At 42.1% G+C, this 16,818-nt stretch overlaps 1 protein-coding gene across 1 annotated transcript in view; it reads left to right on the top strand.

Annotated features, from left to right (window-relative positions):
* EDIL3 (EGF like repeats and discoidin domains 3) overlaps window positions 1–16,818 on the top strand; it is an 888,147-nt gene that overhangs the window by 188,208 nt on the left and 683,121 nt on the right. The window contains exon 2 of the mRNA XM_068247922.1: window positions 9,291–9,419. Within this exon, the coding sequence (XP_068104023.1) occupies window positions 9,291–9,419 (129 nt within the window). The remainder of the gene's footprint in view (window positions 1–9,290; window positions 9,420–16,818) is intronic.

Genomic DNA, 16,818 nt, shown 5'->3' on the forward strand with positions numbered 1-16,818 from the left:
CTCCTCCTCCACATCAGGCCCCATCATCTCCTCAATGGCAGCCCTCATTAATCGCTCTGGCGACGGACTGATGGACACAACGTTCTCCTCCGGGGAGGGCTGCTGCTGACCACTGGCTGCTGGGGTGGATGTTATAGCTTGCGTGGGGCGTTGGCTGTTGCTGTTGTTGGGAGTGCTGCTCACAGCGGAGGTCTCTGGGGAACTCATGTTGAGCTCATATAGTGGTTGACGGTGAGTGGAGTATTACTGATCCCAGCAATATACACACTGACTGGCAGAGTACGCAATGCTATATAGTGTGGCTGAGCGAGGTACACAGAGTGGCAGTAAACAGAATGCTATATAGTGTGGCTGAGCGAGCGGTGTACCACTATTCCCAGCAGACACAGAACAGTGAACAGAATGCTATATAGTGTGGCTGAGCGAGCGGTGTACCACTATTCCCAGCAGACACAGAACAGTGAACAGAATGCTATATAGTGTGGATGAGCGAGCGGTGTACCACTATTCCCAGCAGACACAGAACAGTAAACAGAATGCTATATAGTGTGGCTGAGCGAGCGGTGTACCACTATTCCCAGCAGACACAGAACAGTGAACAGAATGCTATATAGTGTGGCTGAGCGAGCGGTGTACCACTATTCCCAGCAGACACAGAACAGTGAACAGAATGCTATATAGTGTGGCTGAGCGAGCGGTGTACTACTGTTCCCAGCAGACACAGAACAGTACACAGAATGCTATATAGTGTGGCTGAACGAGCGGTGTACTACTGTTCCCAGCAGACACAGAACAGTACACAGAATGCTATATAGTGTGGCTGAACGAGCGGTGTACCACTATTCCAAGCAGACACAGAACAGTGAACAGAATGCTATATAGTGTGGCTGAGCGAGCGGTGTACCACTATTCCCAGCAGACACAGAGTGGCAGTAAACAGAATGCTATATAGTGTGGCTGAGCGAGGTACACAGAGTGGCAGTAAACAGAATGCTATATAGTGTGGCTGTGCAAGCGGTGTACTACTATTCCCAGCAGACACAGAGTGGCAGTAAACAGAATGCTATATAGTGTGGCTGAGCGAGGTACACAGAGTGGCAGTAAACAGAATGCTGAGCGAGCGGTGTACTACTATTCCCAGCAGCGACACACAATGACTGGGGGGGACCCTGGCTAGCGTGGCTGGAGCGCGAACTACCCTGCCTGCCTACCCAAAGCTAAACCCACAGACAAATGGCGGAGATATGACGTGGTTCGGGTATTTATTTACCCAAACCACGTGACAGTTCGGCCAATCAGAGCGCGTTCGGGTCCGAACCACGTGACCCGTTCGGCCAATCACAGCGCTAGCCGAACGTTCGGGGAACGTTCGGCCATGCGCTCTTAGTTCGGCCATATGGCCGAACGGTTTGGCCGAGCACCGTCAGGTGTTCGGCCGAACTCGAACATCACCCGAACAGGGTGATGTTCTGCAGAACCCGAACAGTGGCGAACACTGTTCGCCCAACACTAACTGGCATGCACCAGGCTAATAAAAACAATTATTATATTGAACAGAGTTTTTTTGAGACCCTATTAAAAAAACTATGTGGTTGCCCTATATACATACTGTAAAAAAAATGCGCACCCTAATTGTATGCTAAAAATGTTTCTCCATATATATAGGTGGAAGAGACAAAGAACTTTGCACCCGTATATATATATTATATTTTGTTGTGTTTGTGAATGTTTTATACTACGAGATGTATGTAAAAAAAAGGAAACAATTTTTCTATAAATAAAGGAATCTGAAAAAAAAAAACAATCGTAAAAAATCTAATTCAAGTAGGACCATCTTTTGCACAGGGTGGTAGTAGTGTATGATAGCTGTGCCTGTAGCCAGGGCAAGCACGATGCCTAAAATAACTGGCATGCGCCAGGCTAATAAAAACAATTACTGTATATTCTGGCATATAAGACTACTTTTTAACCCTTAAAAATCATCTGAAAAGTAAGGGGCCATCTTAAACGCCGGGTGTAGTTGATGCCGGGTGATATGCCCTATCCGTTTACCGACTTTCAGATCTCACTGCTGAGGACTGTAGTGAAGCGGAGCAGGCACACATGTGCGAGATCTGAGAGGCAGAGAAGGAGGTAAATAGGAAACAAGGGTGGGCCAGAAGGGTAAAAGAGGCGTGTTTTATGGGCACAGCATGATCTATTTTTCCATACCGCTCTCTTAATCAGGTAGACAAGGAGAGCTGACTTGTCCACTTAGGGAGAGAGAGAGTTGACCAATCAACCAGTCAATCGCCTATATTCTGTTATATACTGGGTACCACTTACAGTACAGCACCAGTATCTGTTCATACATAGCACCAGTATATAATGTTTTTTTTTTTTCCATTTTTATTTGATGTGCGTTGGAAAAAGGGTAGTCTTATACGGTGAGTATATCCCAAACTGTATATTTTAAATGTAAAATTTGGGGGGTGGTCTTATACACCCAGTCATCTTATACGCCGGAATATACGGTAGTAAAAATCCAATTCAAGTAGGACCATCTTTTGCACAAGGTGGTGGTGCAGGATAGCTGTGGCCAGGGCAGGCATGAGACCTGAAGTAACTGCAGTAAGTCAACAGGAACGGTATGTCACAATAGTTAAGTCACTCAGCAGTAACACAATCACACACTACACTGTATACGCGTGGTGGTGTATATAAGCCTACTACAACTACAAGACACCATACAACAAACAGCAACAACAATAAAAAAATAACAGTATCTATATCAGTCCTTACAAAGACGTTTGTGGTAATAATGATCACTGTAAGGCGGTGTCTGAATGGATAAATAACAGCTAGCAATTATATGGGTTTCAAATGGGTGTATTATCTGATGTCTTTTTAGTTTGTAGGCTTTTTGATATATGTGATATATATGCTTAATTAAAATTTTATATATATCTACATGCGCACAAGAGCAATTTCTTTCTTTTGTAATATATATTGTTCACTAAACATCCCTAACAAGGACTATTGGTATGTAATGAGCAGCCCTAACAAGGACTATTGTGGCAATATTCGGCCCTAATAAGGACTATTGGGGTCCCCAACTTGTGAACTGCGAGGAGCTGAACATCAATAACACAGCTACACAGCACTAAATCACACAAAGCCGCCCCTTAGTCTGCAGCAGCAGCATCTCTCCTTACACTGACTGTAAAATGTTTTTTGGGATCATTGCTTTTGTGGTGCGGGGGGGGGGGGGGGGTGCCCGGATGGTAAAAATGTGTAATTGGTCATCCTGTCCCACTTGACTTTAGGGTGAAGGGTGAAAAAATGCACCATGGGAAAGTAAATGGCGAACCTGAACGACCCGTATGGTTCACGCTAATTGTGAATGGTGAGCCACGCCTGTTCACTGGTGAATGTGTTCGTTTATCGTCAGTGCATCCAGTAACCAATCCGGTGGTCAGTTGAGGTGTTCTGTCTATCGAGTAGAAAGGTATCAAATATCAGATACATGGAAACAGATCTTCTAGCTGTAAAACCCATGCAAGTTGGGAATGTCCATTGCACATCGCAATGGACAAGCCTTGATACACTGTAAAGCCTGGGTCCATTCTGCATGTCCATTGGTCCACTGCCTCCGATCCCAATGATATCCTGGCAGAGAATTTAGTATACTAGTGAATGACCCTTTGTCAGTCTTTAATGGTTAATTCCACCTTTATAGAGAAGAAAATGCCATAAACAAGGATCAGTACAGCATAAGTATTTTCAATCAATTTAGCCCAAGAGCGTAACAAAAGTGGAATTTTAAAAAAGATAAAGGTGGGAGAAAGGAGCTCAAATTTTAAAGACGATGTACAAATTATATATCAGGAGGAATCCATCCATCTATACAAAAACCCTGGATATAATAGTAGAAGCATAACAATACATCTAAAAAGACAAAAAGTGTATTGTTACAAATTGGTAGGGGTGAAGGAAGGAAAATACACCACATGTTCTAGTGAAGGAAAAAGGGCAAGTATACATAGTGCTAATCGTAACACTATCTATAATATTAACATTACAGACATAATTCAGTTTTCATCCTCTTTGGGAATTTATTTTATTTATTTTTGTTGTTTATAGCTCTGTTTTTTGTTTTGTTTTGGTTTATAAATAGATTCCTATTGTGATTTATTTTACCAATCTTTATGTCAGCTGACATCCTGGCCTCCTCTTGCAAACCTGTCTGCCAGCTGCTATTTTCTGTACCTCATTGAATACATACATGATTTCACATTTTACGTGACAGCGAAATAAATGATTTATACCTTCTGTATAGAAGTCTTCTTAAAAGCCTGGCTTCTTTGTTTCCCTTCATTCTTCTTGACATAGTGATGTGTGGAAAATATACATTAGTTACACTTAAGCTGCATTGCCAACCCTGGGTAAACGTCCATCCTTTTTTTTTCTTTCAGATTGTAAACCAGTTTCTGGCCTGTGCTGTTCTTGATGTTATAGACAAACTTGTCATGGCATCATGTGCACATGTGCCACGCCAATAGTACAACTGCTGTTCCACTAACATTTTAGTAATGCTCGCTGTGGTTTTCTATGTCCCAGGTGGATAAATGCATTCAGAATTAACAATGACCTCAGTCAAACTATAACACAGTGAAAGTTGCTGAAAGGTTAGTACAGTAAATAAGTGTTTGTGCCATTGCAGTTAGAGGCATACACTCACAGTAAGAAGGTCTTTTTATAGCGGAACTGAACTCTTGCACAGCACACAATGAAAAGTCTTTATTTCACATATAGTTGCTGAATAAATCCGTTCTGTGTTCTTTGCTTTTTTAGCCAGATCAAAGTGTCTAATTAGTTGTTATCAGCAGCTGTGGATAGACTGTGAGGCCCAGTGCACACCAAAACCACTAGTAGATCCTCAAAACGCTAGCGGTTTTTGGAGCAGATTTCAGAGGGATTCTAGGCATGTCTTGGCGGATCACTGCTAAAGCCGCACGGTGTGCACTGGGCCTGAGTCTGTACAGCAACTGTTCCTAAATTGTTACCCAAAATGATCAGGAACTATTGCTTCAGGCAATACTGTATATGTGGTTGTAGAATCAACAGCTTGGTGAATAAGTAATTTTTTTGGCAAACGCCACTTACACATCTTAATTGACAGTTATTTTATCCCTCTGTCTCACCTAGCAACACATATACAACAGCTACTGGAAGGAAGTGGTGTTTTGCTGTCCCTGCACCTGATGAGCTCAGAGCTATAAGCTGGCATTTGGATATCAGCATTTTTTTTTCAGTAAATAAAGCATCTGGCTAGTTTTTGACCTGGTTGATCCTCCAGATGCTTATGCTCTCTCCATTCTGGGTTCTTTTTTTTTCTCCAAAGTCCGTAGAAATGCCAAATAGGGATGGTAGGAAATGCCCATTTCCGATTCCACAGAAATTCCAATTTCCGCCAATGCCAATTTCCGATGTTCTGCTTTTCCGATTTCGGAGGAGTGTTTTATTATATTTTTTTTGCATCAGACAATGCAAAACATGCAAAAACATTTCGAAAAACAGGGATAAAAAAAGGAAAAATCAGTCTTGTGATTGGACTAAAATTACCGCAGTGATCAGATTTTTGCAGAACAATTCTGCATTCTCTGATTGGTCCCATGCTTCAGAATTCTGTGATTGGGCTAAAATTACTGAGTTGTGGTGAATCAACTTTCCGCGGCATTCCAATTTCCGTTTTCCATATTCCTATCGGAAATTATAGAATCCAAATCCAGATGAATCCAAACTTCCTCCATCAACCTTTATTTATGAAGCAGACTGTAGGAAGTAGCAGGTTGGCACTACTGCAGATGCAAAAACAAGCTTAGTGAAAGGTGGGTCGTTCAGCTGGCCCTTTCAATAAGCTGCAAGTATGCTCTGGTATAATGATGCATAGCTTATCCAAATACAAGAAGCAAAAGGAACCGGCACTACTAAAATGCGGATTTATTAAATGTAGACAATTATCAATCTTTTACATGTGCAAGACAATCCAATACTGACTTGGTAAACATGAATATGCAGTCCAGTGCTAATCTGGGTTGGCATACCATTCAGGGTGCAAGCTGAGGCTGGGATGCGGTGGGTGCTGGGCCTCCGTAGAAGCGCAGACGTGTGCGAAACGGGCATCAGGCTTGGCACCCAGCACCCACCGCATCCCAGCTTCAGCTTGCACTCTGAATGGTAAGTTACCCAGATTAGCACTGGACTGCATAATAATGTTTACCAAGTCAGTATTGGATTGTCTTGCGCATGTATATGAAGATTGATAGTTGTCTACATTTAATAAATCAGCATTTTAGCAGTGCCAGTTCCATTTGCTTCTTGTATTTGGACAACCTTTATTATGTTCTGCAGTTTCCTTCGTATTTGGTTAAAGTACATAGCTGTCAGTCAGTCAATGCTGCCAGAGAGGGGACTGCAATATACGTATAATTGGGTATAGTCCTTTATAGAGTGAAGGATCAAAAACACAGTCCTTTTAGAGACTATCCACCTTGCCCATATAAACCTTAGTTACTTTACGGAAAAGGACATAGATTCAAAAAAATTGAGGAACCGGAGTGCAGTCTTGTTGTATCAAAACTTTGTAGAAAAACTTTATTAACATATACAGACAAAAGATTAAAAAGAGGGTTTCTTCAATTCCATATAATAAATTTTCATATAATCAATGGTACATCCAAAAGGAGAAAATGAAGCTGATGGAACTGACAAACACTATATTCTAGCTTGGTTTGTTTGTGATTTTTAAATAGACGTTGTGTCTTAAAGAGAGGGGACTGCAGAAGATAAACTAACGTGGAGACAGAGTAAGTCTCACAAGGCTTAAGTGCCTCTCTGGACCTCTCTGTACTTTGGAGGAGAAAAAAAAAGGGACCCGGAATGCACTGCGAAGTAGTGACTTCCTCCTCCTTTTCTCTGTCCACCAAGCAGTGTATTATTCCGACGAATGCACAGTGAATGAGACATTTCCTCCTTGTTTTCTCTGTCCACCAAACAGTGTATCATTCCCATGGTTGCAAGGAAACATTCTATGAATGTCTGGAAAATGGTAGCTGAAATGGAAAGGTAATTCTTCATAACAGACTGCAAACTAGCTTTACAGATTGTTAATATTTAATGGAACTGCATTTACACTTTAAATTATCCTTTTGTAAGTCATTAGGCCATTGAAATGTCTGATAATAGCTGTGTTCTACAAAAGGAAAAAAATCTGCTTATGTGAGGTTCCGAGTCTGAGTATCCATGTGTGCTCCATATTGCACTGAAAGGGATAACAAATGCCTATTCATTACTTGTCATATTGGCAGCAAATGAACACTTAAGCAAGTGTCTGAAGATGGAAGCGGGTTAGGACAACATGCCTGACAGCTGAATTTATAGCGCTTACAAATATTTTCATTCCAGCACAGTCACAGCTTAGTGTATTTGTTTAGGCTTTTCACTCATATTATGCCTACGGTGGTTCTGTAGTCAGTGGGGATCTCTATCTCAGATATTGATTCAGTGTTTCGGGTTGTGTGTCCTGGGGGCAAAGCTGAAACTAGGCAGTTAGGCTTTTCTTCACTATTTATTTCTTACACCAGAAAGATGCACCCTTATTTTGCTGCATTGTATGGCAGAAAACTTGCATTAACATTAGAGACATAACTGGAAACCATGTGCCCCCCCCCCCAGCAAAACTTTGATGGGGTAGTCCCAATGATCACGCCTCTTTCCCAGTAACTCTCATAACGTAGGGGCCCATCTGTCAGGGGTTATTTAACAGGTGTGGCCATCATAGTCCTCCCACCCATAAGAGGTGTGGAAATTATGGTCCTCCCACCCATAAGAGGTGTGGCTATTATGGTCCTCCCACCCATAAGAGGTGTGGCTATTATGGTCCTCCCACCCATAAGAGGTGTGGCTATTATGGTCCTCCCACCCATAAGAGGTGTGGCTATTATGGTCCTTCCACCCATAAAAAGTGTGAACATTATAGTCCTTCCACCCATAAGAGGTGTGAAGATTATGGTCCTCCCACCCATATGAGGTGTGAACATTATGGTCCTCCCACCCATAAGAGGTAGCAATAGCATGTATGGGGTTTTGCTATTCACCGCCATATTCAGCACGAATTTACGCATAAATTCATGCGTAATTATGAATGTTTACACAAAGTCAATTGAATTAACAAATCGTAATTATGTATATGCATAAGTGCAAAAATGTATGCGAAATTTTGCGTAATTGTAATTAGCTGATTGCGATCATCACTGGTCTCTCCTAATGAGGCTTTCCACGGCATCTCCCGTTGCTACTCGCGGACTCTCCAAGGAATACCGACTAGGGCCTGTTGGTAATCTGATTGGGGCTGTGCTCCTTTTCAAGCACAAGCAAAGCCATACTGCACCTGCACAAGTATGGCCGCACCTGCGCAGTAAGCCTGAGCTGCTTGTATACACATGGCTCCATGCTGCTGCACAGACGCGCTTGTGCTTGCGCAGCTGCAGCATGGCCGTGCTCGAGCCAGAAGAGGAGCACGGCCATGATTAACTGTAGAGTCCCAAGCAGCAGCGGAGGACCAGAGGATACTGTGGGAAGCCTCGGATTCAGAGGCTTCCCCCTCCTTAGGTAAGTATGTGTTTCTGAAACTGAGCTTCAGCTAGGGTTCTCTTTAAAGTCATATGAACTGATTGAGTTAAAGGGAAGCCAGCTGAAGGGAGGTGAACATTGTAGCTCATCACAGTGATCACAGTGGTGTTAAACATCACAAAGCATCATTAGACTTTTATAAATCAGCTGATGTCTTGTGATGCAGTGCGATGAGCAGCAATTAGGGCTGAGCTGCATAGTGGCAATCTGTTGCTGTTTTATAAATAAACTCATGTGTATGTGTGTTCTGTTCCTACGTGGGTGCGTGTCAGTTGGTTTATATGTGTTTATTGGTGGGCTTCTGTGTTTTTGTGTATAGGGTGTTTTTACTGCTATTTCACAGCATATGTTTTTCCTCACCTCTGGCTTGATAAGGGGGCTGTTGATGAGTGGTACTTGCTGTCTTCATACAGAGTCTGTAAACCTGTCTTCTCCTAGAAGGAATTTAGCTTGTCTGTATAACGACACTTTTCCAGTTTATTTTAGAAGCGAGGGATTACGTGATATGTGGTCTGTTTTGGTTGGAAATTTCCAGAATAACATTTGAAACATGTTTGTTATGAACTAACATACAGTACAGCCAATAACACCTTTTATGTTGTGTTTTTGATGCGCAGGGGACGTGTGTGAGCCCAACCCATGTGAAAATGGAGGGATATGCTTGTCGGGCTTATCGGACGAAACCTACACATGCGAATGCCCAGTTGGCTTCATCGATCTCAACTGTTCTAGTGTTATGGAGGTTGGTAAGTGCAAGTTTATTATCACAATGCTGCTTTGCTTATCCTTCCAAATGGTCTTTTTGAATACATTAAATCTGATTCATTGATTAGTTGAATTTTAAAGTGGATCCGAGATGAACTTTTATTCCTTGCATAATTGTATTCCTTACATATAGTTTATAGGGCATTCCTGTTTTTGTTTTAATACTCTAATTCCCTATAAACTAAACAAGCCTTCCCCACAGCTTCTCCAAAACGCCAAGGCACTCAGACCCATGTAGCAAGGGCTTATGGGAGCTCAGTCTGGGCAGGAGGAGGAGGAGATTACTAGCCAGAGATTTCAGAGTCAGATGGGAGTGGGGAGTGAATTTTTCACAGGCTGAGGGGTGGAGATGCAGTTGCACATTACCTGTGTAATGATGACAAACAGAACATGGCCGCTCTCATTGTATCACAGGAATAATCAATCATAACCTGTTGAAGCAGTATGCAGCCAGGTTTGCTGTGTAAACTATTTAAACTTTAGATAATATATATAGACAAGTTACTTGTTATAGTTAGTTTTTCATCTCAGATCCGCTTTAAATGAACCATTGGCATATTATGATGATTAATGGAGATGCAAGCGTCAGCCTGTGAATTACAGGAGATCAAGCAATTCCAAACAAAATATTTCTTTGTTTAAAGAGAATCTAAAGTGGGAGGAATATGGAGGCTGTCATCTTCATTCTTTAATAAACAGTGCCAGTTGCCTGTTGCCATGACATTGGGAGAAATAAGCTTCATAGTGAAAAATACTTTGTTTCTCATTTTCACTAGCCGGACTAATCCACTGACTGTCAGCAAGCTTTAATAATCCTGCCCAGTTGTACTCTTATGCTAATTTCTGTTAGAGAAATACACATTTATCTATGGCAGGACTGTCCAACTCCAGTCCTCAAGGACTACATTCATGCCGGTGTTTAGGAATGACTGAGAAATGTGTTCTACTTGATGAAACACACCTTTCCTGAGTTGTGCCAAAATTGTTTGAGGACCTCGGCTCCTAAGAACTGGAGATGGACATCCCTGATCCATGACTATGGCTTCAATTCATCAAAGGATGTTCGATAACAAAATCCCAGTCCCATCCCTACTTGATGAAACACACCTTTCCTGAGTTGTGCCAAAATTGTTTGAGGACCTCGGCCCCTGAGAACTGGAGATGGACAACCCTGATCCATGACTATGGCTTCAATTGATCAAAGGCTGTTCGATAACAAAATCCCAGTCGTTAAAATACCGCATTCAGTATTTTACACCTGTGTGTGCTAATTCATCAATATTTTCACACATGTGGTAGATGTTCGGTAAGTTACCGAACTACTACGGCTTTAATTTATCAAAGGTTGTTCGATAACAGTAGAGCAGTGCAGAGCAGCTTGGAGTGTCTGTGTTGTTACAAGCTGCCGTGAGGCATTTACAATAGAAGGCATCCCGACATCCCTTTAGATGTAAACATTTGTTATATTTACTGTCTTTTATACTGCCTCTGCTGGTCTGAATCTGTCCATCAGTCTTTCTTAACATTTTATTTAATTGCCACAACTTAGATGAACTTCCTGGAGACTTTTCAAATGCCATGCTTGTTGATTTCACCACTAGCAACTTTGCAGTTTCAAACAGGGACTCAAAGGGTTACACCACTGAAGGGTATCTGGAAAGTATCTTTTGTCCCATTCTCTCTGCTCACTGCCTGGGGGGTCTGAAAGCTTGTTCCACTGGAGAAGCCTGTGCAAGCGGCACTTGCAGGAGAACAGGGGCTGTTTCGATTGGCTGCCTGCTCCTGTCAATCATGAGAACATACACAGGAAGGCATTCGAAGCTTGTTACCAACAGAGGAAAGCTGGAGATAATCATCGAATGTGTTAGCGAATGCTGTAACCTTGATGCATTGACATTTACTGACATTTGCTGACATGTGTTGAGCACAAGTCAGTAATTGATCTCATTGCTCTGTAATTTCAGCTTTTCATGCGGTAACAGCTTTGATGAATTAACATTTTCTTAAGTGCTCCGTAAAGTCCGCTGTTTTCAGCATTACTGAATGCGGTAATGCTTGATGAATTGAAGCCATTGTATTGTTTATGTGGCTCAGGACAGATGCCTTGTATTGAACCGGGATATGGCTTGAAAGTTGTACCACATGGTACGGGTCAATATATAGCCATTTATTGCATTACTCTCAGGTCCCAGATTCATATTTTGAGGCTGTATTTTGGTGTGGTGATTACCTTTTTGTGTGCCTCCAACATAATTTTTTTGAGTTTCTGTAAGAAGCACTACGGAATGCTACGGAATGCTTGTGGCTTATATGATTATAATAATTATAAATAATAATCCTAACATTTGTTTAAAGCTTTTCTGCTCTCGCAATCAAAGCTCCTAAGAGCTACAACCACTATAGGCACGTTCAGTAGGCCACCCTGCAGTGTTAGGGAGTCTTGCACAATTACTGGCTTACTGAATAGGTACAGCCAAGATGTGAATGCTGGTGAGTGGAGAGCTGCGAACATGACTGGTAGAGTCCCCATCTACAGATGATTGATCTTATTACTAAAAAAATTGATTTTTGCATTCTTCAGGCAAGGGTCACAGTAAGCTCAATGACGGACCACTTTGCTCAACGAACACCAATGTAGAGACAGACGTTTCGATAGATCCTATCTTATCTGTAGGATCCATTGTGGTAGCGCAACACAAAGTCCTGTCTTCCACAACTTTTTCAGGCATGCATGAGAAAGAGGCACCAGGGCGCCCTATTATAGCAAGTAGAATATTGGTACATTTACCAATATTCTACACTGTTAAAGTGGCAATAATGATAGTAACCTATTGGTAAATAATACCAATATTTTACTCCAACTTAATTATTATTATTATTTATTATTATTTTTTATTTATATAGTGCCAACATATTCTGCAGCGCTTTACAAAGCACAATAAGATGACAAGGGGAACATAGATACGACTAAAAAATGTACAGCAAAGTTCCAAGCAGCACAAATATTGTTACAAAAAACAGTAAACATTAGGAGGATGACCCTGCCCTTGCGAGCTTACAATCTACCCTTATTCTGACATTGAGCACTCCAATTACCGGTGCCTAACCTTAACTATCCTCCTGCTGATTCCTAACACTTACTCAGCCCCCCTGATGCCTATCCTTAACCACGCTCCTTCCAAAGCCTAACCCTAATCCCCCTCCCAACTGATGCCCCACAGATGCCCATTCAAAACATCAAGAAGTGTGTGAAAAATGGTATTCTGTAGCACCCAATAAATAGCAGGTGACAGGGTCGCCCCCTATGAAAAATGTGGCTACAAATATATTTTTAATGGGCACCTATGAGGCACCTAAATATCGCCCGCCAAATTTCCTGTTAGCCTATTACCCAATAGAGGGACAGGGATCAACATATGATAATGTTATCAAATTGAAGGTCTAATCAGGAATTCTGTCTATCATAACAGTAACTCCTAGACTGCACTTTGGCTGTTAAAGCACACCTGTACTAGGGAAGGGTCTTTATGTCTTTGTGAGAAAACTGTGTATTCAGAGGTCGGAACTACAGGCTCTTTATCATTCTGTTGTTAACATCTACTCTGACAAGACACCACATCACATGCATTTGACAGGTCAGGTATGTCCATTCTTATGTATCTGCGGCAATACAAATGTCAAGGGCTGTTGTATCTCTGCTGACAGCTATGCTTCCATCAATGCATTGAATGACTTCTATTGAGTCATCCGAGGCCTCCTACTACTGTCTTGCCATGATTGATTGAGACCATTCAACCTCTCCAGACTCAGGTGACATTTTACTAGAATGGCATCTCATCTCTTCTCATATATCCAGTGTTTTTTTCTTTCATTACACCCCAACTGTAGGTTTTTTTTAGGTTCATCTTGTTTCCAATTAATAATTATAATAATTCTTAAGGCTGACAGATTTCTGCGTGAATTCCTGCATCAACAGGGTCATTTATGAATAATGGACATCTGTTCTTATTTAACCAGCCTACGTAGCCACTAGCTGTAACCATGCTTCAGTAAATGAGTTGTTTACTTTGGATTTCTGCGTATGTTTCATTACAACCAGTCCTGTCATATGATAAACGTCATCGAGTGATACAGAGATACATGGAGTAGCTATAGTGACTACTCAGGTTAATGAAATAGAAGACTGAAAGAAATGTAATCAGTTATTCCCGATCTTGTTTTAAATGAATAATACAAGAGTATGGTCCAATTTCTGCAGGTCCCACATTAGTCATTCATTAAGTACCGTCATCATCTATATTCAGTAATTAAACACAATCATCTGTAAAGGGTCCGGTAACAATAACATTGAAAGCCAATGTGACCTTCATATCTAGAGTACCAATAATTGTCAGCTGTGCTTGGTAACTGCTTAGTATTCTACCACTGTCTGTATGATTGAGGTAATTAAGTATAAATCATTATCAAGGCCAGCTTTTCATATGTGGTCTTACAGGGTGATGTGAATATAGTCAAATAGAGAGGGAACCAGCCTATTCCTAAGTATTAAAACCTACTACCAGGGGCGTCTCACCCACCAGGCAAGTATAGGCGGTTGCCTGGGGCGCCATGAGGTGGTCAGGCGCATTCCCCCGCTGCTGCTACCGAGACCATGTTTTTTAAAAATAATATATAATATAACCTCCCGACTCCGGTGCTCGGCACGCTACCCCCATGTGCTCAGCAGTGCCTCCACCTCCATAGACGCCCCCTCCTTCTCCCCAGCCAATAGAGCAATTAAGGCTCCTCCTTTAAAGCCGTGCCCCTTCTTCTCAGTAGCCACATGGGTAAAGTGTTTACCTTGTGTGGCCCAGCCTTTAACTCCGCCCCCTGCCAGTCAAACCAGGAGCCAGCAGCCAGCCAGCTTATGCCCCCGACAGTCTGACCCCCTACCTTTGTCACTGGCTGCACACAGACACTGGAGCGAGACAGCAAGGGGGCAGATGCAGTCTGAGAGAGAGAAGAATGTGAAGTGTCCTGTTGGAGTCCCGCCCCCCGCACAAGACATCAACACAGCCCCGGGAGCCAGGAAGTTTCTGCTCCAGAGATAAGCTGCATGCACAGGCAGAAGAGGAGGTATGCTGAGAACACTTCCTGTCCTGTGTGCTGACTCCCATTACTGTTATAACTGGTAGAATGTGCCCTGCTCTTGATTCTAGAGTTTTCTTTAAAAGCTGGTTAGACTGTAGGCTGGTAAAGCTGTAAACATGTGCTTTAGTGCTGTCTCTCCCTCTCCCCTCTCTGTTCCTCTGCCCCCTCTTCCATCTGATGCTGTCTCTCCCCTCTGTTCCTCTGCACTCTTCCATCTGATGCTGTCTCTTCCTCCCCCTCTTTGTTCATCTGCCCCCCTCTTTCATCTTATGCTGCCACTCCCCCTCTTCTCTTTCCCTCTGCCCGGATTATGTGTATTTTCTGGTGAAAAGTTCCGCGTTACGATTATTTTCTGACAAAACGCTGCCGCCTTACGATTGAATTCTAGTGAAAAAATGCTGCTGCAGTAAGTGTATTTTCTGGTGAAACACTGCCACATTACGATTATTTTCTGGTGAAACGAATCTGAATTATGATTATGTGGGGGCGCCACAGGTTTTCTCGCCTGGAGTGACAAAATGGCTAGATGCACCCCTGCCTACTACAACAAAATATGTAGCAGAACAGCATTTAAACAGTTCAACACAACACTTTTTTTTTCTTCAGTGGAAAGCTCCTTCAGTTTCTGATCGTCATCCAAAGATGCGATTACATCATCTTTTGTTTACATTCCACTGTTGTTACATTCCTACCTGTGCTGCAAATGAGCTGTCTCTGCTTCTAGTATGCACACAGTTGAGAAATGATCACTAGAAGATTTTAAATATATAATTACAGCAGCTATAATAAAATGCAATGGCATCTTTCAGAGCAGATAAACTGTACTTTGGGAACATGTAAATGGACAATATCACTTGTGCACAAAAGTAAATATGGTTACTGTATGGGTAACAAAAAGTAGGAAAACACATTTTTATTGAATGTTATGTCAGAGTTTTATTTAAACACTCCCTCTGCTCCCCATGAGACATAAAACATTTTCGTCTAACAAGTTTTCCATCTGGTGAGTCCAGCATTAAAATGCAGCATGTGGCTTTTGGTAGTCAGTTAATAAATAGGACTTTTTATAAACAAATAGATTAAGAATCGTTGTAAGGTCCTAGATGTAATTTGAAGACCTGTTTACAAAAACAAATTCCATTGGCCTTAATAAAAGAGAGGTACAGTATAGTGTAGTTTGACCATATTATATTGAAACCTATTTATATGTAGAGATGTTTCGCGAACATAGAATGTTCTGTTAGCGAACTTCTGCAAAATGTTCATGAACAGGCAAATCTGGTGAACGGCCATAGACTTCAATAGGTAGGTGAATTTTAAACCTACAAAGACTATTTCTGGTCATAAAAGTGATGAAAAAGATGTTTCAAGGGGTCTAACACCTGGACTGTGGCATGCCAGAGGGGGATCCATGCCAAAAGTCTCACCAAAAATGACGGAGTTGACGCAAAGTCAGGTTTTAAACCCTAATAGGCAGAAATCACATTATGCACAGCTCTGAGTGTCAGTGGGCTGTGGAGTGTCTCACACAGAGAGATACAATAGTGCTATCAGAATACAGTGAAATAATAATGCATTGGAGTGGTTCTGTGCTGCAACTTAATGAGGTAACAGCAGTAGTGTGCACACAGCTCTGGGTGTCAGTGGGCTGTGGAGTTTCACACACACAAAAAAAAAAAACACAGGAGACCGATGTACTAGCCCTCAAAAGGGCTGTTTGGGGTGCTTTCACAGCAAATAAGGAACAAGACCACAGGCCTAGCCAATACTTTCCCTACCTATCTGCAGCAAGTCTGACCCTGCTCTCACTAACAGTCAGCAGCCACCAGAGAATTGATCCAATATAGCCACCACAACTGCTTTTTGATAGGGGGTGGTGGGTCCAGGAAGTGGTACTAGCTGATTGGCTGCAATGTGTCTGCTGACCTTGAGGTAAGGGGTCAAAGTTTAGCTCAATGATGATGTATAGGATGCAAATCGAACATGCCAAATGTTCACTGTTCAGCCGATGTTTGCAGAATACTGCTCACCGGCGAACTGTTCGGGCCATCTCTATTTATATGCTGACAACATAAGGGGTATCTGTGGGATCATCAGCACCATTTAGTTTATTTTTGGGTGCCAAGTATTGCAGAATACTCGGAAGTATGAGTACTTCAGGTATGGAAGCTGGATAACTATGGCTCTGCATGAGCTTAGTGTAAAGGTGGCCATTAGTGGTGCTCAAATACCCCTTTTTAAAATTCGAGT

This window comes from Hyperolius riggenbachi, chromosome 1 (assembly GCF_040937935.1).
Source record: "Hyperolius riggenbachi isolate aHypRig1 chromosome 1, aHypRig1.pri, whole genome shotgun sequence".
Taxonomy (NCBI): Eukaryota; Metazoa; Chordata; class Amphibia; order Anura; family Hyperoliidae; genus Hyperolius; species Hyperolius riggenbachi.